The sequence below is a fragment of the Aptenodytes patagonicus genome, chromosome W (assembly GCF_965638725.1).
Source record: "Aptenodytes patagonicus chromosome W, bAptPat1.pri.cur, whole genome shotgun sequence".
NCBI lineage: Eukaryota > Metazoa > Chordata > Aves > Sphenisciformes > Spheniscidae > Aptenodytes > Aptenodytes patagonicus.
Genome location: NC_134981.1, coordinates 30,191,493 through 30,219,103, shown reverse-complemented (window position 1 = coordinate 30,219,103; position 27,611 = coordinate 30,191,493). Strand labels below are relative to the sequence as shown.

The 27,611-nt window shown below is 39.2% G+C and overlaps 1 protein-coding gene across 4 annotated transcripts; it reads left to right on the top strand.

The window, feature by feature from the left end:
* The first annotated feature begins 4,349 nt into the window (after positions 1–4,349).
* On the top strand, positions 4,350–26,454 carry LOC143171948 (3-hydroxy-3-methylglutaryl-coenzyme A reductase-like). Of its 4 annotated transcripts, none has more exons than XM_076361132.1 (21): positions 4,350–4,479; positions 6,367–6,458; positions 7,982–8,177; positions 8,574–8,685; positions 9,258–9,345; positions 9,440–9,524; positions 10,920–11,025; positions 12,118–12,224; positions 12,656–12,772; positions 13,267–13,418; positions 14,296–14,540; positions 14,679–14,851; positions 15,421–15,615; positions 16,260–16,418; positions 16,651–16,808; positions 17,874–17,979; positions 18,967–19,137; positions 23,584–23,724; positions 23,826–23,984; positions 24,277–24,431; positions 24,581–26,454. In XM_076361132.1, exons 3-21 carry the CDS (start codon positions 8,013–8,015, stop codon positions 24,633–24,635), a joined length of 2,649 nt encoding a protein of 882 aa, XP_076217247.1. In that variant the 5' UTR covers positions 4,350–4,479; positions 6,367–6,458; positions 7,982–8,012; the 3' UTR covers positions 24,636–26,454. The 4 variants fall into 4 exon arrangements, with proteins under 4 accessions (XP_076217247.1, XP_076217249.1, XP_076217250.1 ...); XM_076361133.1 differs by lacking the exon at positions 4,350–4,479 and adding an exon at positions 4,686–4,737; XM_076361134.1 differs by lacking the exon at positions 6,367–6,458.
* Positions 26,455–27,611: the final 1,157 nt, after the last annotated feature.

Here is a 27,611-nt window from a genome sequence, read left to right as displayed (position 1 = left end):
AGACATTGCTGATCGAGAAAAGTGGCCAGTGCTCTATCTCCATACTGACTCATGGATGGTGGCAAATGCCCTGTGGGGGTGGTTGCAGCAATGGAAGCAGAGCAACTGGCAGCGCAGAGGCAAACCCATCTGGGCTGCCGCATTGTGGCAAGATATTGCTGCCCGGGTAGAGAACCTGGTTGTAAAAGTCCGTCACGTAGATGCTCACGTACCCAAGAGTCGGGCCACTGAAGGACATCAAAATAACCAGCAGGTGGATCAGGCTGCTAAGATTGAAGTGGCTCAGGTGGATCTGGACTGGCAACAGAAGGGTGAATTATTTATAGCACGGTGGGCCCATGACACCTCAGGTCACCAAGGAAGAGATGCAACATACAGATGGGCTCGTGTCGTGGTTTAACTTCAGTCGGCAACTAAGCACCACGCAGCCGCTCGCTCACTCCCCCCATCCCCGGTGGGATGGGGGAGAGAATTGGAAGAGCACAAGTTAGAAAAACTCGTGGGTTGAGATAAAAACAGTTTAATAATTGAAATAAAATGATAATAATAATAATATGATAATAATAATAATAATACACAAAGCAAGTGATGCACAGTACAATTGCTCACCACCCGCCGACCGATGCCCAGCCAGTCCCCGAGCAGCGGCCCCCCCGGCCAGCTTTCCCCAGTTTATGTACTGAGCATGACGTCACATGGTATGGAATGTCCCTTTGGCCAGTTTGGCTGTGCCCCCTCCCAGCTTCTTGTGCACCTCCAGCCTTCTCAGTCAGTAGAGCATGGAAAACTAAAAAGTCCTTGGCTAGTGTAAGCATTACCTAGCAACAACTAAAACATCGGTGCGTTATCAACTTTGTTCTCATCCTAAATCCAAAACACTGTACCAGCTACTAGAAAAGAAATTAACTCTATCCCTGCCGAAACCAGGACAGCTCGTGATCGAGGAGTGGACTTGACCATGGACGCTATTGCGCAGGTTATCCATGAATGTGAAACATGCGCTGCAATCAAGCAAGCCAAGAGGTTAAAGCCTCTCTGGTATGGAGGACGATGGCTGAAATATAAATATGGGGAGGCCTGGCAGATTGATTATATCACACTCCCACAAACCCGCCAAGGCAAGCGCCACGTGCTTACAATGGTGGAGGCAACCACCGGATGGCTGGAAACATATCCCATGCCCCATGCCACTGTCCGGAACACAATCCTGGGCCTTGAGAAGCAAGTCCTATGGCGACATGGCACCCCAGAAAGTATTGAGTCAGACAACGGGACTCATTTCCGAAACAACCTCATAGACACCTGGGCCAAAGAGCACGGCATTGAGTGGGTGTATCACATCCCCTATCATGCACCAGCCTCTGGGAAAATTGAACAATACAATGGACTGTTAAAGACTACACTGAGAGCAATGGGTGGCGGGACATTCAATCATTAGGATACGCATTTAGCAAAGGCCACCTGGTTAGTCAACACGAGGGGATCTGCCAATCGAGCTGGCCCTGCCCAGTCAGAACTTTTACGTACTGTAGATGGGAATAAAGTCCCTGTAGTGCACATAAAAAATATGCTGGGGAAGACAGTCTGGGTTATTCCTGCCTCGGGCAAAGGCAAACCCATCCGTGGGATTGCTTTTGCTCAAGGACCTGGGTGCCCTTGGTGGATAATGCGGAAGGATGGGGAAGTCCGATGTGTACCTCAAGGGGATTTGATTTTGGGTGAGAATAGCCAATGATCTGAATTATGTGATGTTAAGTACTAATTATAGTTATAATAGATATACTAATAATACACAGATATACTAATAATACTAATAATATTATATGCCATACTAATGATATTACAGTAAGAATCACCCAGACTAATGAAGAATAACTTCAGTGAAACCAAGCAAAGCACAGTGATGATGGTACCAGAACTGACTTCAACATGAAACAATCCAACACCACATACCATCTCCATTTTTCCTGCCCTGGAAGATTATTATGACAGATGGAGCCCGAAGTCATGGACTAAATGAACTCACCGAACGTTTTAGAGGGATGGCCCACAGACTAAGAGAATGATATCTCTGTGTGTGTGTGTGTGTGTATATATATATAAAAAAAGGGTGGTGGTGATTAATGAAAATGTACTGGAAAATATGAGACTTGAGCATGACGCAGATGGTATAGAATAAGGGGTGGATATTGTCCTGGTTTCGGCAGGGATAGAGTTAATTTCCTTCCTAGTAGCTGGTACAGTGCTGTGTTTTGGATTTAGGATGAGAACAAAGTTGATAACGCACCCATGTTTTAGTTGTTGCTAGGTAATGCTTACACTAGCCAAGGTCTTTTCAGCTTCCCATGCTCTACCGACTGAGAAGGCTGGAGGGGCACAAGAAGCTGGGAGGGGGGCACAGCCAAACTGGCCAAAGGGACATTCCATACCATGTGACGTCATGCTCAGTACATAAACTGGGGAAAGATGGCCGGGGGGGCCGCTGCTCGGGGACTGGCTGGGCATCGGTCGGCGGGCGGTGAGCAATTGTACTGTGCATCACTTGCTTTGTGTATTATTATTATTATCATATTATTATTATTATTATCATGTTATTTCAATTATTAAACTGTTTTTATCTCAACCCATGAGTTTTTCTCACTTGTGCTCTTCCAATTCTCTCCCTCATCCCACCGGGGGTGGGGGGGAGTGAGCGAGCGGCTGTGTGGTGCTCAGTTGCCAACTGAGTTTAAACCACGACACTCAGCTTTGCCTTCCATCTCTGCAGCAGTATGGACAATGCTGCTCCCATGGCCTCTGTCAGTGTGAAGCTGGGCTGCAGGCAGGCCACAGGGAGAGCTACAGATATGAAAATTTTTGATGGCAAAAAGCATTATGCCATATACTTGCACAGACTGCAAATTCCAAATCATCATAATGACTCCTGCTCCCAGTGAACTTGATAAAATTAGCGTTTTTATTACTTGCCAAATTATATTCCATCACAGAAGATAAAAAAAACCAAACACTGCTACAGAAAAAGTGTGGAAAACAGAGCAATATACTAAAGGTCATCTTAAATTATGTATCAGTTATACATAATTGTTGCAACTGTGTACAAATTGCTGTTTTTCTTTGACTTAGTCATATCCATGTGCAATTATAGCAATTGCTGTGCATATTATCAAATTACTCCAGAAATCTTGTTGGTAATATTTTACTCTTTTCAGGTAATAAGGGTGAGATACTCAAGAAAACAAAACCATTAAGAAAGAAGCTAGCAGTGAAGATGGATACACAGTAGTAAGTTATCAGGATTTATATGCATCCCATTGGAAGATGAGAATGAAAAGTGTATTTACATGCTAAATGACTGAGATGGCATGAATGATTTCGTCATTGACAACAACTGCTTTGGGTGGAGGTCTTAGGAAACCTTTTTCATCAGCATATCCTTTTTTGAGAATCACATTAATGCTTCACAGCACAGTACCATGTGGAGCTACTTGAAATATTTCTAAATGAAATGGCACATGCAAGAAGCAGTTTTGGAAAAGCTGGAGTGTAAATCATCCACAGCAAAATCCTTGCAGATTATATTTTGTTTGTATTTAAACATGTTAGCCTGGAATTGCTCAGACTCGGCAAATACAAAATGGCCACACAAAACTGGAACAATGTATTGCAATCAAGAACAGTATGTCACACCTGAGTCAGAGTGGGCAATGCCTGCCTAAAGAGACTAAGGAGCCCCCTGTGCTTCACGAGCAAAGAAAAATTGAGCATGCATAGCTACATCACAGAAAGTATTTCCTCTTTGGCCAAAAGCCGCAAATGTAAGTATATTGCATTTTTTCTGAATGTCGGGGGGCACCACTGCTTTCCACAAGCAAGAGAGCTGTGAATTATTATGGTATTTCTTAACGCCTTGGTAAAGCGCATCCAGGCAGTACTACAGGCACACAGCGTGGGTTAGCATCAGTGTGAGCCGTAGATGCACCACGACAGTAAGAGCTTACAAACGGCGCCCCGCCCACTTGCTTTGCCCGGAAGAACACGGGCATCAACCTGCCAACAGAAGATGAGGCAAAGCGGGGCTCCCGTGGGCATCAAGAGGAAGTCTGAGCGCCGGATGCGCGGCTCAGGGCGGCCGATCTGCCGGTCGATCAGCATACGTAAATAAGCCGCATCCTGCCGCCCAATCAGGAAATAAGAAGAGGGGAGCGCAGTAGCCCATTGGCGGGCAGCTCATAGCGAGATGGCGTGTTCTCTGCTCCTGATCGAGTCTCGAGCTGTACGGCGTTCGCCGGGTGGTTGCCCCGGCGACGTAGCAAGTGACCCGGCACGGGCCCTCGCCATTGGCTGCGCGATCGGGTGATGGCGGCGGCTGGCGTGTGGTGCCCCGGGTGTCCTTGCTCAGAGAGGAGCAGCAGCCTCAGTCCGCAGCGCGGCGGGAAGGAGGAAGGTGTAGCCTGTGTGCGGCGGTGCAGTGCCAGGGTGGTGAGCGGGGACCGGCGGGGCAGGGGAGGGCATGAGGGCCGCGTTTGGGTCAGGCGCGGTGCGGACAGTCCACCGTTTCGACACGGGTCCTCCATGGCTGGGGGACGGGCTGCAGCTCTGGGCCCCGAGCGGCTCCTCGGAGATCGGCCGGGTAACGGTGGCACGGGGGCGGGCACTGTCGCCATCGCTGTCCCCAGGGAGCGGCGGCCCCGCGTCTCGGCCCGCCTTACCCGCTGCTCTGACTGGCGGGCGGGGAAGGTTAGAGCCGCTGTCCCGGTGCCTTCTCCTTGACGTCGGAGGGCGCGTCCCCGCGGGGTGGGCCGCGGGGCCGAGGAAGGCTGTCCGTGGCACTTGCCACCCGCAGCGCCACTGGGCGGGCTGCCGTTGCGTGGGCCTCGCCAGCTCCCCGCCCGGCAACGCGCGGGGACTCTGCGGCTGTAGGGAGAAACTCAGCCTTCCCCGGCCCCCCCCCCCCCCGGCCCCTGTGCCGGCTTCTAGCGGGCTGCGGACGGCCCTGCTCCGCGGACGGCCCGGCCTAGGTCACACTGGAGAGCTGTGCTCCCAGCCTTTCGCAAGGGGTTTGAAGGGCTACAGTGATGGGCCTGCGTGAGTGTGGTTTCCATTTTTAAAAACAAAAATCGCTACCTGACAGTTTGACACGGTCTGTGTGGTGTCATATGCTTTTCAGGTGAGCTCCGCACAGGTTTTCACTCAGCTATTTTTGCCACTCGATTCCTTTATAATACTGTAGATATTGCTGAGTCAGCCAACAAGAGATGGGAAACTTGTGCTGATCTAATAGATGGTGTTGCAGAGGATTGCTCTGAGATTAATGAGAGCTGTGTGACAAATCTTAGGTATTGAAGCCGAATAGTCATACAGTTAAGTGACAGATTAATGCTCTAAAGCATTACGTACAACCAATCTAGTTTGCTTTTTACACTCTGGTTAAGTTTTTGAAGGGGTTGCAACTGGTTGGGGTTTTTTTGTTTGTATTTTGTTTTGATTCCCAGAATGGATTGCTTTATGTAATAGTCTCCTGGAAATTTTTTGATTGAAAACAAAGGCAAGCAGGAAATGGATAGGATTTATAAAGCATCCCTTTTGAACCACCATTTTGAAATTTAACAAAATTATGTTAATGATAAACTTCAGCTTTATATTTAAAGTTATGTCTTGCTAATTTCAAGCTATAAGTCAGTGTAGCTATAAAAATATTTTTAAAGAGAATTAGGAATATGAGCTGATAATATGCACTGAATTTTTTTTTTACAGCACTCAGTAGTGCAGAATCAGTGCATGAAATCTTCATCAATGTTTTCTAGAAATGCCAATTGCATAGCAAAAAAGATGCACTTCAGGCAGGTTAAATAAATATGAAGGCTTTAAAGAACCCTTTTAGATTAGGAGTTACTGCTACTCAGTTAACCCCAAGATCAGCAGTGAGGCATCCTGTATTTCATAGCAGTAGTTAATTATAAAACATTGGCTAATAATAGATATTACGGAGAGTTATTTTCATAATCAAATGAATGCATTTTTCCCTAATTGAGTTTTGTGAAGCCATTTTACGCTTACTAGTTTTGCTTAGAAATGTGAGAAGTAATATCTGAAGAAAGATTTTGGAATCTTTCTAGATCTAATAACAATTTGTTAATTGCCTAGATAATAATTCCAACTGTTAGAATTTGGGAGTTGTATTACTAATTTTAGGACTGGTAGGACCCTATATAGTCATGTAGTAAGTACTAATTCTGATTTTCCTGAAACATTGTGGTATTCAAAAGTATTAGTATTTTCATAGGATATTGCTATGCCTTTTCTAATTTTTGCTTTGTTTCAAAATTTTTGGCACTAAGATATTCCTCTGGCTATGTCTTATTTTAGTTTTCCTAATTAAAAGATACCTTCCATGCTGCTGAGGAAAAAACATAATACCACTTTGGAAAAGTTTTGCAAGAACATAAATTTACAAAACGGTATGTAGATTATATTACACAGGGAAAAAAATAAGGATAACGTTGACTTTAAAAGGAGATTTCTGTTTTGTTGTGTGTTTGTTGGGTTGGTTGGTTTGTTTGTTTATTTAAAAAGCCTTCTGTCAGGAAACGAAAGAACTTGTTCATAAGGAAGGCAGTCCTCTCAATGATTTTCCCCAGTTGGTTCCATCAGCCATGAAAATCCTGCCACACCTTCACCGTGGAAGGATAAAGAAAAATATATTGGTGCTATTGATGTTCATATGATTGAGATTGGCATTGGTAGGAAACCAAGATGATTCTGGTATCTTCAGTAACACTAAGCAGATAGATTTGCCCTGTCTATTATTTTCTCCGTTGAATGACAGCCTCATTTATGATGTCCAAGCAAAAGAAGTAATATTAGAAAGACTGTCTTCCCAGAAGCCTGATTGTTACTTTTAAGGCACTTTGAAGTGACAGTGTGTAGAGCCCTCAATCCTCTATGGAAATCTCCACAGTGCTAGGTTTGTACATGTAAATACTGAACTATAGAATGTCTCTATAAGTCAGACTACTATTTAAGCATCTTTTGAACTCTAGGATATAGTTATATAGTTAACATTCATCACAGTCTTATAAGTTGTTGATTTTGTGCAATGAGAAAAGCAAAGTCCTAGTACTAATGTATTTAAGAGAAAGAAACAAAATGCCATAAAACACTGTTTCATGAGTAAACATCCTTGATGAACTCGTCTAAAGGTACAACACAGAGCAAATAGACTAGGATGCAGTTTTTGTACAGAATATCCATGTTCTCAGTTATGTGAAAGAGAGGTGTGAGAGTTTCTGTTGAATGTTATCTATTTAAATCAAAGGGGATGATGAAATGCATCAGTAACCTGGGAATTAGTTATGGGTACAAGAGAACTGTTGCAGAATACTGTATGTGAGAAGGATTCATGTGTTTCAGATGAAGGAAGAACTGTTTAAATGTGATTAACTTGAATCACTGAAGAATATTGAGCAGAAAGTAGAGAAGACACAATCAGAGGAAGATAACATTGCAATTCCTGCTGTTGAAGTTGAGCATTACCAACAATAGTTAAAGTTAATCAATATTTTTGATAGGAAGAGTGAGTAGAAATTTAGTGAGCGGTTACATAGAGAGGTGGTAAAACAAGAAGTTGGAGTTGAAGTGTTATTATCAAAATTGTGTGACAGGAAGATACTAAGAGATGTCATGAAAGTGGTGGAGTCTTGTTAGTAAGACTTGAAAAAACAAGGGAGACGTTTTAAAAAAAAAAAAAAAAGGATTGAGAAGGCAGGAGCAGATCATTGTATTTCAGAAGATTAGAAAGGAATGTGTTTTACATGGAAAGCTGAAAGGAAGATGAGTTTCCTTACTCATCTGTTACTTAATTGTTTGTGGGGTGGGGTTTTTTTGTTTGTGGTTTTTGAGATGACTTGCAGAAACTTATATAGCTCTATCTCTTTTTCCCCGAATCTCATACTTGCTTATATGAAATATTCTTTTGTTGCAGGTTTGCTAAGTATAGAAAAACAGTCTTGAAAATGTTGTCCAGACTCTTTCGAATGCATGGCCTTTTTGTAGCCTCTCATCCATGGGAATTCATTGTGGGAACAGTGACTCTCACCATCTGTATGATGTCCATGAAGATGTTCACTGGGAATGATAAGATATGTGGCTGGAATTATGAGTGCCCCAAACTTGAAGAAGTAAGGATTTAAACTCATGTTATAGTACTTACTGTTAATCTGTAGATGCAGGGTTTTCTGTAGAATAAGATCAGGTTGTGATGTATTAGGAGGAAAGTAGCTATACAGAAACTTCTTTATTTTGCTGGATATTGAAGCTGGATGCAAGCAGTGATGCGCCTACAGAAGGTTTTCATTAAGCCTAACTTTCAGTGGCATGGTATCTAGTGAGCAAGCATTTGATATTCATATTGTTTGCAATATTTTAATCTCTTTAAGATTGACTAGCAATGATACTTATTTTATTTCAAAGCTTCATTTTTAATGCAGCTTCACAATGGAATTTTTTTGTTACTGAAACTTAACAAGTTACTACTTAATGTAAAAGCTAACTAAATCACTTTGTATTTCAAACAGGATGTTCTGAGCAGTGACATCATCATCCTGACAATCACGCGCTGTATAGCAATCCTTTATATATATTTCCAGTTTCAGAACCTAAGGCAGCTTGGGTCAAAATACATTTTAGGTACTGTATCTGATTTTTTTTTTTTTTTTATTTGCTGTATGCATTTTAATTGGGTTTTTTTAAATATAAATTGGTAATAAATATGAGAGTTTTAATACTTATGTACAGAACAGGGTTATTTTAATTCTTTGCTAGATAGCAGAATAAATGTTCTGCATAGATCAAAGTGCAATTCTTTTTTTAAGAGAGATTGTGTAGGATTATATAAACATTGGAAATGTAATTACTGAAATAATTGTTTATTGTGTGAAACTCTAAAAATATAGAGCTGTTTAAGCCAGTTTTCATTTTTGCTGATAAGTGAGAAGACTTGTGGCTTTTATTTCTCACAGTCTTACTTTGAATGCAGGTACAAATTTTAGATTTAAATATCTGTATAAAAATAGCATCCTTATCAGTTTGTATCTCAACTGCTGTTTATGCACTCTGAGAGATGAGAATTGTCATTTGTCTGCTTCAGAATTAATCTAAAGGCATAGTGTTTCTTTCTTCCTTTTTTCTTTTCTTTTTCCTTTCTCTCCCAATATATATATATAAAAAAAAGAATTTTCCAATTTTTTTTTTTTTTTAAGGTATTGCTGGCCTCTTCACAATCTTCTCAAGTTTTGTTTTTAGTACAGTGGTAATTCACTTCTTGGATAAAGAATTGACAGGTTTAAAGTAAGTAATGAATTGTTATTCTGGATTTCTTGCTTGAATTTTTTTTCCTGTATAATAAACCTTAAATTTTACTCAACATATGCCTCTCTTTCAGTGAAGCGTTACCGTTCTTCCTGCTTCTGATTGATCTTTCAAGAGCAAGTGCATTAGCCAAATTTGCGCTCAGTTCCAACTCACAGGTCAGGGGTTTTTTTTGTTTGTTTGGTTGGGTTTTTTTGTTTGTTTTTTGCAATGGAGCTTTTGAATTTAATATTCAAAGATGAATAATCTAGGTGGAGAGACATACAGGTGAATACTGTATTGGCGATATATAAAAAGGATCAGATTTAATCCATATTCTGTATTGTCTTTTATTCAGATCAGTGTTCAAGGGAATAACAACACTGTAAAACTAGTGTGCATAATCATGTGAGCCAAGTTAATTGTATGTATGAGTACTTTATAGGTTCAGAACTTTAAACAGCAATGCTTATAGCTCTATTAAGGAGGCTAGAGTTCCTAGATCTAAGTCTTCCATTTATTGATAGAAAAAAGTTAATTTGTAGGGCTCAGGAGCAGTATATAAATAGACATTTAATGTTATAATGCCGATACAGGAAAAAAGCATATTTTCTAGACAAAAATCTTAGCAGAACAAACGTGGCATATGTGTAGATAGATACATATTCATGCTCTAATGCAATTAACACAGCACAACATGAAGGATCGACAGTATATCTTGCCCATTGTACATTGGAATGGTCATTTCCTAATATTCTAAGTTCTGAAATAATAAAAGTATTTTTAGTGAAATTCATTTATACCTACAAAATACTGTATGTGGTAATTGAGCATAATAGTTGTGACAAAAAATACAATATAATATACACATATATACAATGTTATAGTATATTACTGTATATTGTACATTCTCTATATATGCAATGTTATAGTGTGTTGTATATTATTATATAATAATTACAAGTACAGAATTTTTTTATTCATTTTCAAGAAAGTATTTCACAAATAGGTTTTCACCACAGCTTCTCTCCCCCTCCTCCCAAAACCACTACCAACAACAACAAACCAGCAGCAGACCTTTAGAGTTTTCCATGCCTGGCTTCTGGAGGAAATATCTTTCTCCCCAGGGGAAAACTTTAGTGTCTTGTATGTCCTCTTTTCTGACAGCTGAGTCTAGAGAGTTAAATAATTAAAAAAAATAGAAGTCATGTCATGGCATCTCAAAAGTTCTTGCAACCACATATCTGTACCTTTTTTATGTCTTGAAGTGTAGAAGTCCTGTTCTTCTCAATGCACTTTAATTAAAGGCTGTGCCCATCAGTGTTGTAGGAGCTTAGAATACTGATGAGCCAAAAGTGGAGACTTTCAAAATTAAATAAAGACTGTCAAAGTATAATATCTTATGGGAAATGAAACAATTAAAGAATGTATTCTCTCATAACAGTTCATTTTCAATGTCTGTTTTATAAGGCCTTATCACCATAATACTACTCAATTTACTAATCATGTTATGTGTACTCCCTTCCTTTGATTTTTTTGTCTTTATGCTAATGTACAGAAATTCTTATTTTTAGGATGAAGTTAGAGAAAATATTTCACGTGGAATGGCAATTTTAGGCCCTACGTTTACACTGGATGAACTTGTGGAGTGTCTTGTGATTGGTGTTGGTACTATGTCAGGTGGGACCTTGTATCATTCCCATCATTTCTGTTAACATCTTAAAGCAGCTGCTAAAATTTTCTCTTGGGCATTCTTAAAAATGAATGACACTTTCAGTACATGCACGCCTATTTCATATTCTTGCAAAAACTAGTGTTTCTAAAAATGACTCCAGGTAAAGGAAAGTTATTCTAGTTCAATTAAAAATAACCAATCTTACTGTGTTCCCCCCGTCTTTTGATCTTCATCAGTTCTGTGTGCAGTAGCAGTTGTCTTTCCTTAAAAAGAGAACAGTTAAATGTAATAAGCAAAGGATTTTCATGTGCAAATAACTAATTTCTTTGTAAAATAAATTATAGTTCCATAGTAAGTACTAATGTGGGGGTTTTGTTTGTTTGTCTGTTTGTTTTTGTGCATGTTTTGGTTTTTTGTTTATTTTTTAAACTATCTTGCATACCTTAAAGGCATCTTTCAAAGCATTTGCTTTTTAAATTCTTTTGGACCTGGGGGGGGGAAAAGTGTGTTAATAAGCTGTTTGCCTGTTTACATCTAGGGGGGGAAAAAAAATTGTTTTGGTGTAGCATGTAGTTGATTTTTTTTTTTTTGAATGATTTATACTGTTAGCTCTTTCATCTTTATTAAGGGGGTTCTGTAATGCATGTGCAACATGGCATATTGACTTTTTCTGGATAACAGACTTGTGAAAGAGTAGGTGGGGTATATACTGTTTTATTCCCTGAACGCTTAATTGGCCATCTTTCACAAGGGATTTCAATATATAATGTTGGCTAATTGTTCTTTGCTTAGATAAGGGAGGAGTTTCAAGCTTTCATTGTGAAGCTTTAAAATCTTAGTAAACTGTAATTATATTTATTTAGATTTACACTTTAAAAATTTTCTGTAAATACCATACCATAAATACATTTTGTGCTTGGAATGAGCTAATACAAAATGACTAGGGCTTAACGTGCTTGTTTTTCTTTAATCTAGACAGTTCCCTCTATAGTCTGCAGTGTCAGTTTAATGGTTTCTTTCTTACTTCTGCAACACTTCTTCAAGTATATAGAAAGCCTGATGCATATTCAAATGTTAAAAACTTTCTTTTTATGTAGGTGTAAGACAACTTGAAATTATGTGCTGCTTTGGCTGTATGTCTGTTCTTGCCAACTACTTTGTCTTTATGACCTTCTTTCCAGCTTGTGTGTCCTTGGTATTAGAGGTAAGACCAACTTCAAGATAACATCAAGCTTAGTATTCAGACCCTGTGCTTCTTGTAGGCTATGCATTTCTTCACTGAGGTATACACCAGCATGTTTGTCTTCCTTTTGAGGTGAACAGAGGGAATGCACAGAAAGAGTTATGGTGGCTCAGCTGATGGACAGTAACTTGTTAATGCCACTGTAAATGAGTCACACTCAATAGTATGAGTTCTGATTTAAAGCAGAGTAAACAAATTCTATTTTAAATTAATGTCTGTCCAGGGTTTTTCACTATTTGAAGTCTAACATAGGCTAAACAGTAGACTGTAGACTAACTCTTTTGTTGGTAATTTCTTAATGATCAAATAAAAATACAGTGTTGAAGCTCACTTGTTGGTTCTTCTAATACATACTAAATAGGACCTATTTTTTAATTTTGTTATTTTTGCAGCTTTCGAGAGAAAGTCGTGAAGGGCGTCCTATATGGCAGCTTAGCCATTTCGCTCGTGTTCTGGAAGAAGAAGAAAATAAACCAAATCCTGTAACACAGAGGGTCAAAATGATTATGGTTTGTGGCTTTTTTTTCACCTGTAGTTATGCAATCAGTAAGATGTCCTGGTGCAATGAATAAAGCTTTTGTTTTTTATAGACTTGTGTTCTGCATCCCATTAGTCCAGTTTACTGTGGTAACTTTTAATAACATCCCCTGTATCTACACCTAAAGTCTTCCTGCATACGCCATTTCTGTGCAAAACACTCATGGCTTTTTCGTGTGTACTAATTCTTTCCCTCTTACCCCTACAGTGCCCTCAGCTTCCTCTGCTTATTACTTGAGCTAAGAGGAAGGATGTGGTGGGACAGGTTCAAAGCTGTGAGTGTTATGATGGGCCAAAAATGGTGTTGATGAAAGGTGTGGAAAATCAGCCTTTAGCTTTAGGCTTTTGAGGCATGGGAAACAAAACAAACAAACAAACAAAAAAAACACCAAAAAATTTAATCTTGGTAGATTAGATACCTAGTTACAGTTGAAAAATTAATATTTGTTTTGTATTTTTAATACAGTCGCTGGGTTTGGTTCTTGTTCATGCCCACAGTCGCTGGATAGTGGAACCAGCTGCTCAAAACAGTACTGTAGAAAATCCAGTGGGATTGGATGAAAATGCACCAAAGAGAATTGAACCTAATGTTTCATTATGGCAGTTCTACCTTTCTCGGTAGGTGACTTCACAGAAGAGAAGTGCATTTCCTCGATTAGGGTCTATTCTCCAGTGCTGCCAAGCTATGGTCCTAGGGTACAACACTTGTAAACTTGCAGATCTGACCACTGTAGGATTTCTTGGAACCGGAGATAACATTTCATAAGAAATATTTCAACGTTATGCTGTTTGTTCAATCTTCTTGAAGTAATAAGAACATGATCAGGAGCCAGCTGTCCTGTATGCATCATAACACTATCTTTTCCCACTAGCACTGACACCTTTCAGAGCACACCGGAAAATAAATTTTCCGACTGCACTAGAGTAATTATTTAGGCAGAGCTTCTGACCATTCACATACAAGTGCAAAAGCCATGTCATTATTGCTTTTCCTTCAGCTGAAGTTAGCGGCAGCTGTGGTTCCACGTTACTTCTGAAGACTCAGAACTGTCTCTCAGGTTTTTTCCCCCCCCCCTCCCTCCTAGCAGTTCAACTTCCATCATAGTAGTCATTATTGGTAGAAGATGATAATTGAAACTTTCTACTTTATTGTTGGGAGATAAGTGTTAAATCAATTTGATGTAGCTGTTAAATAGTGAATATTTTCCAGTCATTTCTCTTACTGGGACTGTTTTTTTTTTTTTTAACTAAGATTTAGAAAACAGTTAATGAAATCTAAAAATTCTTAATACAAAGAATAATTTCTCTACCCTACCCTAACCTAGCATACTTGAATGTCCTGCTAGAAATGTCTTTTGACAGGAATTTCAGTAACTGTATAAATGATGATTAAACTATTACCCTTTCTAAAGCAAAGGGATGTCAGAATGTTGTTATAAACAAACAAACAAATTGTATATACCATGTACTTACTTCTTGATTTGACTTTCTTTAGAATGGCCAGTATGGATATTGAACAAGTAATCACTCTTGGATTAGCCCTTCTCCTTGCTGTGAAATATATTTTCTTTGAGCAAGCAGAGACTGAATCCACACTCTCACTGAAGAATCCCATAACGTCTCCAGTGATGGTCCAGAAAAAGGTCCCTGAGAACTGTTGCAGGAAGCAATCTAGACTTCTGAAAAACAATCAGATATCTAATGCATTAGAAGAAGATTTAGTTCCCAAAGATGGAAATGGTAATTTTTGGCATTTTAAAGTCTGAACCTATTCTTGAATATTTGGAACAAATAGTGAAATCTGTGTTAGCATGTTGTATTTGGAATCAAATTTAAGATTTTTGTAAACCAAAGTTCATTTTAATTGTCTTCATGCAGCTGAAGTCATAAAACCTGTATTAGCAGAGTCATCAACCAAGGCTACATTTATAGTTGGCAGTTGCAACCCTGTGGGAACTTCTTCATTTCTTAATAGAAAAGAGGAAGAAGTTGAGTTACCTAAAGAAACACGTTCTATTGCGGAATGTGTTTGCATACTTGGAAATGCAGAGGTATGGAAAAATAACTTTTTTTTTAACCTCTACTGCAACATCTGATTTAAAAATTCTTACAGTTCATTTTCTAGCTTTTAAATGATCCTATTGACCGTAATGTCATTCTTCAGATAATTATATGGCTTTAATAACTTGGGGGGGGGGGGAACAAAACGACACCCTTTCATAAGTCACTTCTGCTCCAGACAGTTTCTGTTGCATTTTTTTTTTTTTTCTTCAATACAGATGAGAAAAAGAGATAGGTGTATGTTTTTTGAAGTTGTAAAGAAATAATCTTTTACTATGAGTTTCCCTCTATCCCCAAGATTGGGGGGGGGGGGCAGCTTCATCGTTCATGACATACCAAGTAACTGAAGCTTCATCATGTATGCCTATAAGTTGGTGTTGAGTAAAAAATTTTTTTATCATATTCTGTCCTACTATAAAACCTGACGTTGCAGTTGGTTCCTTTAGATGTTCTCTGATATTGTCAAAGTAAAGTTGTTACCTTTTTTCATTTGGAAACATTTAAAATGATTTTCACCAAGAGAATCTATACTTTCTCTCCCCACTCTTTACACTTCCAGAAGGGAGCAAAATTCCTTACTGATGCTGAGGTCATCAGCTTAGTTAATGCTAAGCGTATTCCTGCATACAAACTGGAAACTGTGATGGAAACTCAGGAGCGAGGTGTGTCCATTCGCAGACAGATGTTATCTAAGAAACTCCCTGAACCTTCATCTTTGCAATATCTTCCTTATAGGAATTACAATTATTCTTTGGTAAGTAAAAGGCATACAAGCAAAACTCACTGTAAAACCATTTTCCAAATCTATGAAATATCTGCTCGAAGTGATGTATATGAATTAACAATGAGCTTGGTCAAAACTGATGTAGAAGGAGGGGGGGAAAGCAAACATAAGGCACTACCTCTTTTATTGTTTTTGATGTTTTTAAAACCTAGGGACATAGGTAAGTTTGTGTGTGTGGTTTTTTTTTGTTTGTTTTTTTTTTTTGTAGCTTACCCAAAAAATATTTCCTACCAAGGTATGCAGTTGCCTTATCTCCTAAATGCAGAATTCTACTCATACTGAGCCTGAGTTCAGCTGAATGAAAATATTATCTTGAGCTCAAGTTAAAATGGAAGTTTATTTAAAATTAATTTAACAGTATTAAATTAATTTTATTTAATAGTATTTAAGACTTAATAAGATTCAATAGGTCTGCCAAATACTAGACTTTAGCAGTATTAGCTGTTGATAGCTGTAGCTGTAACTTTTTGAGGTGGCGATTGGTTGCTTTATGGGTAGGGTTGTGGGTTTTTTGCTAAGATACCTTGTTGTAGTCACGTGCATAGTATGTAGCATGCTATACTGTATCACTGTACATGTAACCTTAATGATACCTTTTCTATTATTTTTGTAAGGTTATGGGAGCTTGCTGTGAAAATGTGATTGGATATATGCCTATTCCTGTAGGTGTAGCAGGACCACTATTTTTGGATAATAGAGAGTTTCACGTTCCAATGGCAACAACAGAAGGATGTCTTGTAGCAAGCACAAACAGAGGATGTAGAGCAATATATGTAAGTATTGTTTGACTAGCTTGAAAAAAATTTCTGTATTATAAAACATATCTGAGGGTGATACAAGGTGTGTGTGATTATTTTTTTTTTTTTGTGGTTGGTTGGTTGTGTGTGGTTTGGGGTTTTTTGTTGTTTGTTTGGTTTTTTTTTTGTTGTTTTTTTTTTTACTTCCTAAAAACTAATATTCACTCTCAGTAATCTTACTTTGTTTCCCTTCTGCTTTGATTTTTAGCTTGGTGGAGGAGCAAGTAGCCGCATTCTGGCAGATGGGATGACTCGAGGACCTGTTGTAAGGCTGCCCACTGCTTGCCAGGCTGCAGAAGTGAAAGTTTGGCTTGAAAGTCCTGAAGGCTTTAAAATAATGAAAGAAGCTTTTGACAGCACAAGTAGGTTAGTACAATGGCTATTCCAGACTTATTTCCTGATATAAGACTTCTATGGATGGTAGAAAGCTCCTAACTGTATTTCTGCATACAGGAAATTACATACTCATTTGAGCTATCCCATGTAGTGTGAATCTAAGAAAACAAAAGTCACTCTGGCTATATACCAAGGCTAGTAATAAACATTTTCCAATGATAAGTGGTAAACAACTAGATCACAGCAACAACTACATTTGCATTGTGTAATACTTAATACATAATTTTGTCTAAGCATTTAAAAATAAACATAAAAGCTTATTTGGATTTTTAGTAGTTATTATGCAAAAAGTAATTATTAACATTAGTAATATCATCTGAAAGGCTAGATTCCAAAACTTGAATTAATTTGTGAGGTTCCAGAGAATACAGGATAAACTAATGCTAGAACTGAAATGCTTAAAAAATGTAAAACAGTATTAAGAGTAAGTTTATTTCAAGCCCTACAGTTTCTTCTAAGACTTATGATTACCTGTTTTCTTTAGGAAGATCGAGATTTCCTTATCAGTTATGTTTATTACCAGTCTTACAAGTGTCACCCAAGGACATATGTATATTTTGGTGAGAATCAACTCATGCTGCTGCTTAAATGCAATGTTTCCTGGTTTTTGTTTGACTCTTACTCTGTATGAATAAAGCTTTGACTTGTGGAGCTTGCAGTGTTGTTGAAGATGGCATGAGTTTTGCCTTGCTGTAAAACTGACATAAGAATTTCCAAAGGCCTCATTTTTAGTTTATACCTGGTAGTCAGATGTTTTAGGGAATACAAAGGAGTTAAATTTATGTTAGCACTTTGGGATATTTTATTTCATGAAGTCCAGGGATAGAAAACATAAAAAGGCAGTGAACATTTTAAAGTATTTACTTGAGAGAACTATGTGTGTGGTAGCTGTGATGGTTTTTTCCTGCGCTGAGGGAGGAGTACAGATAGCACAGTGTAGTTAACAGTATCTGCAATGATTTACTGTCATTTTGCCACTTAAAACTAACTTAATCTTTTTCCTTGAGGATTGTAAGTAATTAAATTTTCTTGCAGGTTTGCCCGCCTACAAAAACTTATCATCAGTTTGGCTGGTCGTAACCTTTATATCCGATTTCAGTCTGGAACAGGGGATGCAATGGGAATGAATATGATTTCAAAAGTAAGGTCCAGTCCACTTAAGTCTCTCTAATAAATGTGTATTATTTCTTTTAAAAATAAATAAATTGTATCCTACCAATCTGTGACTACCTGGCACATGAAGACAGAAAGACAAGACATAACGCTGTTTGCAGTACTATAAAATAATAGAAGTGTTTGACCTTGTGAAGTGTAAACAAGAGTAGGATGAGAATGATGAAAGAAAAAAGGTTAAAGTAACTTTTTATTTTAATTTTTTTTATTTTTTAAACAAAGTATTCTTGATAATATGGAAGTTAAGCTGTTTGCTCTTGCTTTGGGCCAAAGATTTTTATCCAGCATTAATTAATCTGTTGTGTTTATCACTCCTTGTAAATAAGGGATTAGAAATCTGGTGAGTGGCAGCAGGGGGGTGTTCTCTAGGTTTTGTTTGTTTGATTGTTTTTGGTTGTGGTTTTTTTTTTTTATGCAAACATATGGAAGAACCTGAGACATGACCCATAGACTTGGAGGGTGCCTTGTGCTGTTTGAGATAAACTTTAATAGTGATTGCCTATTCTATATACAATTTATCAGAACCATTACAGAAATGGATCTGGCCATAGACAGGTACTAAATATAGCAGACCTTTTGTCTGACTTACTAGTGTAGAGAAGCTCTTTCTACTACGTTCAAAGTGAATTAATTTTATGCCTGTCTGCCTTAGTTCATGTTGTATCTTCAGTATGGTAAGCATATGCCCATTCACCTAGAATGTATCCAGAGAGTCCATATGTACTGGAAAGAACCAATTATTCCCCATATAATTCCCAAAGTGGTTAGAAAAAGGATAGTGATAGATTTTCCCCTCCCCCTGTTTCAGGTTCCTTCCTGAAATCATGTTCTCTTCTTCAGCTGTAACTGATGATCTGATTAGACTTAATCTAATCTTGCTGTTCCACTGTCCTCGAGTAGCTTGTTTTACAACCATAATGATATACTAGTCCTATATCTGTTTCTCTTTTAACAGGGTACTGAAAAAGCACTGGCAAGGTTGAATGAAGAGTTTCCTGATCTCCAGGTTATAGCTATTAGTGGTAACTATTGTACAGACAAAAAACCTGCTGCTATAAATTGGATAGAAGGAAGAGGGAAGTCTGTTGTCTGTGAAGCAATTGTTCCAGCCAAGGTTGTTAGAGAGGTAAATGTCTGCTCTGTTTTATTTAATTTCTTTATAAAAAATGCATACATGTTACAAAACTGATACATATTTTACATCACAGATATTAACTGTAAGTTGTGTTCCATGTAAGGATGATCCCTACGTGTATTTTTAGACTACTGCTGTAGGATAAGTCATTTTTCCTGAGAACCTCTTACAGTAGATATTTTTTTCCTTTCACTGTCTCTTCTAAGATAATGTGCCATATATTTAATGATGGATATCTAGTTGAAGGCATTAGGATTTTCACTTTTTACCTTTGAAAAAATTATGCCACAGTTTGATAGGGGTGGTGTGTGTTTTTTTTTTTTTTTTTTTTGGTTGGCTGTGGTGTGTGGGGTGTGGCTTTTTTTTTTTTTTTTTTTTTTTACACATGGAGTTTTGCCTGACACTGTACCCGGTCATTTCGATCATTTCACTCCTTTATTGTCTCTTGCACGAATCTGGCATTCTCTTCAAAGTTTATATGCCCCCCTAATACAATGAAAACAGATAATCAGGTGCATCACTTAATTCCAAAGCTGCCTTAGCTTCTTGCATGATGAAGGGTAACCTTTATAACCAGTGCCAGTCCTAGCCCCTGGCAAACTTGTCCTTGAAGCTCAAGGGCAGCCTTGGCTGCAGTGACCACGAAATGGCGGAGTTCAAGGTCCTTAGGGCACCGAGGAGGGCGCACAGCAAGCTCACTACCCCGGACTTTAGGAGAGCAGACTTTGGCCTCTTCAGGGACCTGCTTGGTAGAGTGCCATGGGACAAAGCCCTGGAGGGAAGAGGGGCCCAAGAAAGCTGGGTAACATTCAAGGATCACCTCCTCCAAGCTCAGGAGCGATGCATCCCAACAAAGAGGAAGTCAGGCAAAAACGCCAGGAGGCCCGCGTGGATGAGCAAGGAGCTCCTGGACAAACTCCAACACAAAAAGGAAGCCTACAGAGGGTGGAAGCAAGGACAGGTAGCCTGGGAGGAATACAGAGACATTCTCCAAGCAGCCAGGGATCAGGTTAGGAAAGCTAAAGCCCTGACAGAATTAAATCTGGCCAGGGACATCAAGGGCAACAATAAAAGATTCTATAGGTACGTCGGGGATAAAAGGAAGACGAGGGAAAATGTGGGCCCTCTCCGGAACGAAACAGGAGACCTGGTTACCCGGGACACGGAGAAGGCGGAGGTACTCAATGACTTTTTTGCCTCGGTCTTCACCGGCAAGTGCTCGAGCCTCACCGCCCAAGCCACAGAAGGCAAAGGCGGGGACTGGGAGAATGAAGAGCCACCCACTGTGGGAGAACACCAGGTTCGAGACCATCTAAGGCACCTGAAGGTGCACAAGTCCATGGGACCCGATGAGATCCATCCGCGGGTCCTGAAGGAACTGGTGGATGAAGTTGCTAAGCCACTATCCATCGTACTTGAGAAGTCGTGGCAGTCCGGTGAAGTTCCCACTGACTGGAAAAGGGGAAACATAACCCCCATTTTTAAAAAGGGAAAAAAGGAAGACCCGGGGAACTACAGGCCAGTCAGTCTCACCTCTGTGCCTGGGAAGATCATGGAACAGATCCTCCTGGAAGCTATGCTAAGGCACATGGAGGACAGGGAGGTGATTCGAGACAGCCAGCATGGCTTCACCAAGGGCAAGTCCTGCCTGACTAACCTAGTGGCCTTCTATGACGGAGTGACTACATCAGTGGACACGGGAAGGGCTACAGATGTCGTCTATCTGGACCTCTGTAAGGCCTTTGACACGGTCCCCCCCAACATCCTTCTCTCTAAACTGGAGAGGTATGGATTTGATGGGTGGACTGTCCAGTGGGTGAGGAATTGGTTGGATGGTTGCATCCAGAGGGCAGTGGTCAACGGCCCAATGTCCAGATGGAGATTGGTGATGAGTGGCATCCCGCAGGGGTCCGTATTGGGACCGGTACTGTTTAATATCTTCATCAATGACATAGACAGTGGGATCGAGTGCACCCTCAGCAAGTTTGCAGATGACACCAAGCTGAGTGGTGCAGTTGACACGCCAGAGGGACGGGATGCCATCCAGAGGGACCTGGACAAGCTCGAGAAGTGGGCCCGTGTGAACCTCATGAGGTTTAACAAGGCCAAGTGCAAGGTCCTGCACCTGGGTCGGGGCAACCCCCAGTATCAATACAGGCTGGGGGATGAAGGGATTGAGAGCAGCCCTGCCAAGAAGGACTTGGGGGTACTGGTGGATGAAAAGCTGGACATGAGCCAGCAATGTGCGCTCGCAGCCCAGAAGGCCAACCTTATCCTGGGCTGCATCAAAAGAAGCGTGGCCAGCAGGTCGAGGGAGGTGATTCTGCCCCTCTACTCTGCTCTGGTGAGACCCCACCTGGAGTACTGCGTCCAGCTCTGGAGCCCTCAGCATAAGAAAGACACGGACCTGTTGGAGCGGGTCCAGAAGAGGGCCACGAAAATGATCAGGGGGATGGAACACCTCTCCTATGAAGAAAGGCTGAGAGAGTTGGGGTTGTTCAGCCTAGAGAAGAGAAGGCTTTGGGGAGACCTTATTGCAGCCTATCAGTACTTAAAGGGGGCTTATAAAAAAGATGGCGGCAGACTTTTTAGCAGGGCCTGTTGCGACAGGACAAAGGGGAATGGCTTTAAACTAAAGGGGGGTAGATTTAGACTAGATATAAGGAAGAAATTTTTTACGCTGAGGGTGGTGAAGCACTGGAACAGGTTTCCCAGAGAGGTGGTGGATGCCCCATCCCTGGAAACATTCAAGGTCAGGTTGGACGGGGCTCTGAGCAACCTGATTTAGTTGAAGATGTCCCTGCCCACGGCAGGGGGGTTGGACTAGCTGACCTTTAGAGGTCCCTTCCAACCCAAACTATTCTATGATTCTACATCATAAGAGCTATCTTAGATTCTCTTCCACCTGAGCTCAGAAGATTGGCTATGTGTCAGACCAAATCCATTGCCTGTTACCTGGTTGCCAGCACTGGCCATGACAGACAATATCTAGGGAGGAGTTTACTACATCATACTCAGAATAGACTTCCACCAACATGTTCAAGACTGTGAATTGGTGCTTTAGTATTTGATGGATTCTCCCCCCCCCGGTAATCTGTCCAGTCCCTTCTGTGAAACTAAGTAAAGTTTTAGTACTAATATACCGAGCAGAATTCCACAGTGCAGCTATGCCTTGTGTGAAGAACTACCTCCTTTTTGTTGTTGATATCATTTGATGATGCCCTAGTTTGTACTGGAAGAAATACTTAAGACTTATCTTCTTTCTACCACTCAAGATCTTATAGCTCTAACAAAGCTTTTCCACCTTCCCAGCTATTCTAATTTTCAGACTGAAAAGTACCAGTTTCTCTGTGAGGAATGAGTAAAAAGACTATCCTAGCATGTCTTTGAACATTCTTATCTCTGGATCTTTTTCAGTTCTAAAATTTCTAAAATTCTGGGTACAGAGTTGGACAGAGTATTCAAAGTGTGTGTATGCAGGCTGGATTTTATACATTGGCATAATTATGTGTTTTGGTTTTGCTTCCTAGTAGTTTCCTAATTTTCAAATTGTTTGCATTTTTACTGCTGATTCAGTGGCAATATCTATTATAACCCCAAGATTTCATTCCAGAGTAATAATGGGGAGCCCATTCTTTGGTAATTGGCATTGATATTTTTTAAGTAAACTTGGGATGTTTTTTTCCGCCCCCCAACTATGTACATCACTAAACATACTTACATTGAACTTTAATATATTAGAACTCTAATATATTAAACTTTATATTTTTGTAACTATTGTAGACTTTGCGCAGATCTCTCATCAGTCGCTATTCCTACTACACTGGAATATCTTAAATTTTGTTCACAGCACTATCTTGTTTGTTCTCTTTGATCATTTTTATACTAAATTCAGTGTAAATATCTTATCTGAAGGTTTCAAAATACAGTCAGTATAGTATAAATATGTCACATTGTGCACAGTAATATCAAATTTTATTTAGCAGTGTAGCACAGTGTTGTGTTTAAACTCTTCAGTTTAGCTCTGTATTCTTATGCAGAGCAAAATTGGGGAGGGTTTACTGTCTGGAGCAACTTGGGCGGAAAGTCGCTATCATGTCAAGGTGAATTAATGGGATATTTCTGCCAAGTTGGTTTTGTTTGTTTCATACTGAAGATAAATGAGAATTTGAAACAGAGAAGGTAGTGGATGAATTTTTCTTAAAGGCATGTGCAAGTCCAAAGCCTTTGCGCTGACTATTCCATTGTTACTTGGACGATGCAGTCTGCATTTGAAAGGGCTCCTTTTGAACAAAAATAAAAGTAGATATCTAGGACAATGATTGAGTCAAATTCCATATGGAAGCAAACAAGGGGCAGGGGCTTATTAAACATGAAATGAGGTATTTCTATTCCTGCCTAAGGAATGGTGTAGTAAAAGTATATCACTCTGCCTAGGTATTGAAGACAACTACAGAAGATATAGTTGCAGTCAATATAAACAAAAATTTGGTGGGTTCTGCAATGGCTGGTAGCATAGGTGGCTACAATGCACATGCAGCAAACATTGTGACAGCTATCTACATTGCCTGTGGTCAGGTAGGTTTGTTTTACACTAACTCAGCTTTTCTTTAATTCAGTAATTCTTAACCAAACACTTAGTTGAGTTTTTTGTTTTGTTTCTTCTTCCTGATCTAAAGGATGCTGCACAGAACGTGGGCAGCTCTAATTGCATCACTTTGATGGAGCGAACTGGTTTCACCAACGAAGACCTGTACATCAGCTGCACTATGCCTTCTATAGAAATAGGAACTGTTGGTGGAGGCACCAACTTGCTTCCGCAGCAGGCCTGTTTGCAGGTATAAAGCAGAAAGTTTAAAGCAATTTAGCTTCCTAAATCAAAGCTCGCTTTCATGTTGTGTATGCTGTATCCAAGTAACGTGGGAATGGGGCTTCTTGAAACTTGGTGGATTTGACGTGAAAACTTTAGAATTACCTAATTGTTTTCATATATCTAGTTTTTAAAGCTCAAGATCTTTAATATTAAAGAGACTTAAAGCTAGTTGATTGGATATAATTTGGAAAGACTTTAAAATTTAGTATAAATTTATTTAGATTTCATAGCATAATATTGCATATTTTTCTCTTCAGATGTTAGGGGTTCAAGGTTCAAGCCAAGATAACCCTGGTGAAAATGCCCGTCAGCTTGCTAAAATTGTATGTGCTACAGTGATGGCAGGGGAATTATCACTAATGGCAGCTCTTGCAGCTGGGCATCTAGTTAAAAGCCACATGATTCACAACAGGTAAGAAATGGAAAAATTCATATCTTTCTCTGCAGTTCTGCCCTTCTTCCAAGTACACAAGATTCAATAATTTACATGAATAATTGTAACATATAATAGCAGTGTATCATTTTAACTATCTAATGTAGTTATCTTACTGTTTTTCTTAGGTCAAAAATAAATCTACAAGATCTTCAAGGAACTTGCGCTAAGAAGGCAGCTTGAATACTAAAGCAGCTTTGAAATGAAGAATCGTTCTAGCAACTGACCAGGTTGCATGGGGGGGGGAGGGGAGAGAATCTGTGCAGTTTAGAATGAAAATCACCTTCAACTCAATGATTTCTGTGGAAGATAAACTGAGAGATCAATGGACTTGTGTGAGACTACTTATGCCTTTGACCTTCTTCAGTGGTTAGAGATGACTTCATGAAAGAAGTCCTGTCAGATGTCTTGAACATGGCTTTGGAATTCTTACTCTTGCGCATCATTTTCTGAAGGGTCCGTCATGTTTTTACAGGTTGAGATTATTTTGACTAGTAAGCTCCTGGTAACTACCAAGGTGAAAAGTGATGTAATGTACTTCGTACGTTTGGAGGGGAAGAAAAAAAAAAAAGTTGGTCTAAACTTGGCTTGAATGCATTGGTCCTTGCCATCTTTATTTTCTGGTTAGCCAAGTATGTTTTTTAAAGTGATGGCAAGCCTAATCACTTTCCATGAAGTCCCAATTTTAATTTTGTTTGCATGTAAAACTTAGGCTTTGAGACAATTTTATTGAATCATATTAGTTTTATAGAAACCTCTATCTATATATAGTACTTAAATTGCTGCTGCTTCAGCTAAGTAGCATTCAACGTTTTAACTCCACAATTTAGGTTATTCCTTCATGGAAAACTTGTGACCTACAAAGTGCTGAACTGTTAAATATAATCTGTATTGAAGTAGGGAAAAACAGTGTCTTCAACTGTTTTGTCATTTTGTTCAGGTAGAAATAATAGATTTTGAAACTAGTAACTCCAAAAACAATTACAGGTCAGACAGCTTAGTAATCTAAGCAAATGAAGTTTCTCAAAATTGTTTGAATGCACTCCTATCAAAAAAAAAAAAAAAAAAAAAAACCCAAAAAAAAAAAAACACCCAACAAAACCAAACCCCAAACCAAAAAAAAACAGGAATCAAGAACAGATGTTTACACTTCTATTAAAAGAAGTCTCTTAAGGTACAGTGTGTTTGTATATTCCTAATTATTTTTTTTAACTGTTTGACACTTATTCCCCAGGAATAGGTATGTATCCACTGCTTAAGCTGAGATAAAATGAAGCCGGAAAATCACTGTTCTTTAAAAAGAATTAAAACATTAAAAAAAGTGTTGAACTTTCTTTTTCAGGGGGGAGTATTTATGTTAAGAAGAAATCTTTTCCTTTTTTCAATGAAAAGTACTAATTAAGGGAATTAAGTGAAATGACACGTTAATGCAACAAGCAGGTTTTTTTTTATTAAAATATTGTACTTGGACCAGTGAAGCAGTCTTGGGTGTTCTTAATATAATACAGAAAACCCAGGTTTATTCTGGTTTGATTCACCTTTGGGAAGATTGCTAAATGCATCACCCTGCCTAGTTAATCACAGGAGGAAAATTGTTAATATGCTTGATTGGGGTGTTTTTTTTGTTTTGGTTTGGGGTTTGTTTGGGGGGGAGGGAATCAGTGGATTGGACTGGGTTTCCTACAGGAATGCAGCAGCATTCCTAAAGGGGTGACTAGCAGAGGTGCTCTTCTAATCTGCGAATTTGATATAAATCACGATGGGTTGTTTTGTAGTACATCAACACACTAATATCATTGTAATGAGCTCATAAAGCTAATGTGCAAGCATGAAGACATACTACATGCTGGATATGTTATGATAGCATGTAAATATCATGAATGTGTATCTTCCTGTGGTATTGTTGCTAATAGCTACCACTTTATTTAAGGAAAGTTGGAACTACTTTGTTTCTATGTTCATTCAGTGATCTTATTTAAAGTAGCACTGTACTAGCAACAAATGGTGGTTCACTGTTCATTTTGGTGGATTTAACTGACATTCTGTCTTGCAGAATTAACATTTTGTATTATTACTAAATTGTGTACATTTCAGTATAGAACTACTTTTTCAGTTTCAGTAAAACAATGGAAAACATGTAAGCTTAAACTATCACAATTAAGCCAATTTCATGGCTTAGTGAAATATCTTAACATAAAATAAGAGGGTTAAGGAAAATATGACTAGCATGCAGTACTAAACGCAGAGGGGATATGATACCAAACCTCTCGCCTTGTTTGCAGAAACCTGTACCCATTTATTCTCCTCGAAGCTGAACTATGCAGTTTGCCCAAATGGGAGAAATAATTCACTTCATTAGGGATACCTTCTGTTGAGGCCTATTTGGGCATTTCTCCTATCTTCCAGAAAATTGTTGAATTATACTTTTGGTAGTTTCTCACGTGTCCACCAAAAACAAAGTTTCAAAGGTGCTTTTTAATCTGTTAACTTGCTACCTGAATTTTAAACACTGCTTTTACCAGGAAAATGTAATTTTATCAAAACACACAGTACTGTATATTCTTGCAAGACAGGTTAAGCTGGAAGAGTAAAAGAACCTGTTAGTACCATATCAAGAACTGTTTGAAATTTTTATCAGAACTTTTAATATTATAGTGCATGTTAGCAGTGAAGTGGTTAAGCTTTTAGTCAGTACCTCACTACACATCCTGGAAGCTATCAAAAATTTGGAGCTGTAATCCAGGATAGAGATTCACCAGCCCATGACTGCGCATTTCCTGTAAACGTTTAAAAGAACAGATCAGACTGACTTCCCCCCCCCTTCTCCTCACCTGTAGTTCAACTCCCATGTTTGATCTTGGTAATATCCAATATCTGTAATATGACATACAATGCAGTCTACATTATTTTTCAGTTTCCTCAGCACTACAGGTTTTATACCAGAATCAGAGGTTACCATTTCATATGTGTTAGAAAGTTTAGGGAACTGAAGGGTTCTTATTTCCCTACATACACTACAGTAGAGTATTTCAACATCACTGCAAAATTTGTGTAGCGAGACTGGTTCAGTACAAGAAGTCCTGTTTGTTTTGAGTTCTTGGCAAAACCAAACCAGCTGTCTGGAATCAAGTGTCTAGAGCTGCAGCAACCCAAGTGCTA

Coding starts and splice junctions, on each gene's coding strand:
- LOC143171948 (XM_076361134.1), top strand. CDS start 8,013: ATGTTGTCCAGACTCTTTCGAATGCATGGCCTTTTTGTAGCCTCTCAT. Junction 8,178..8,573: donor AGTGCCCCAAACTTGAAGAA/GTAAGGATTTAA, acceptor TATTTCAAACAG/GATGTTCTGAGCAGTGACAT. Junction 14,541..14,678: donor AGTTCCCAAAGATGGAAATG/GTAATTTTTGGC, acceptor GTCTTCATGCAG/CTGAAGTCATAAAACCTGTA.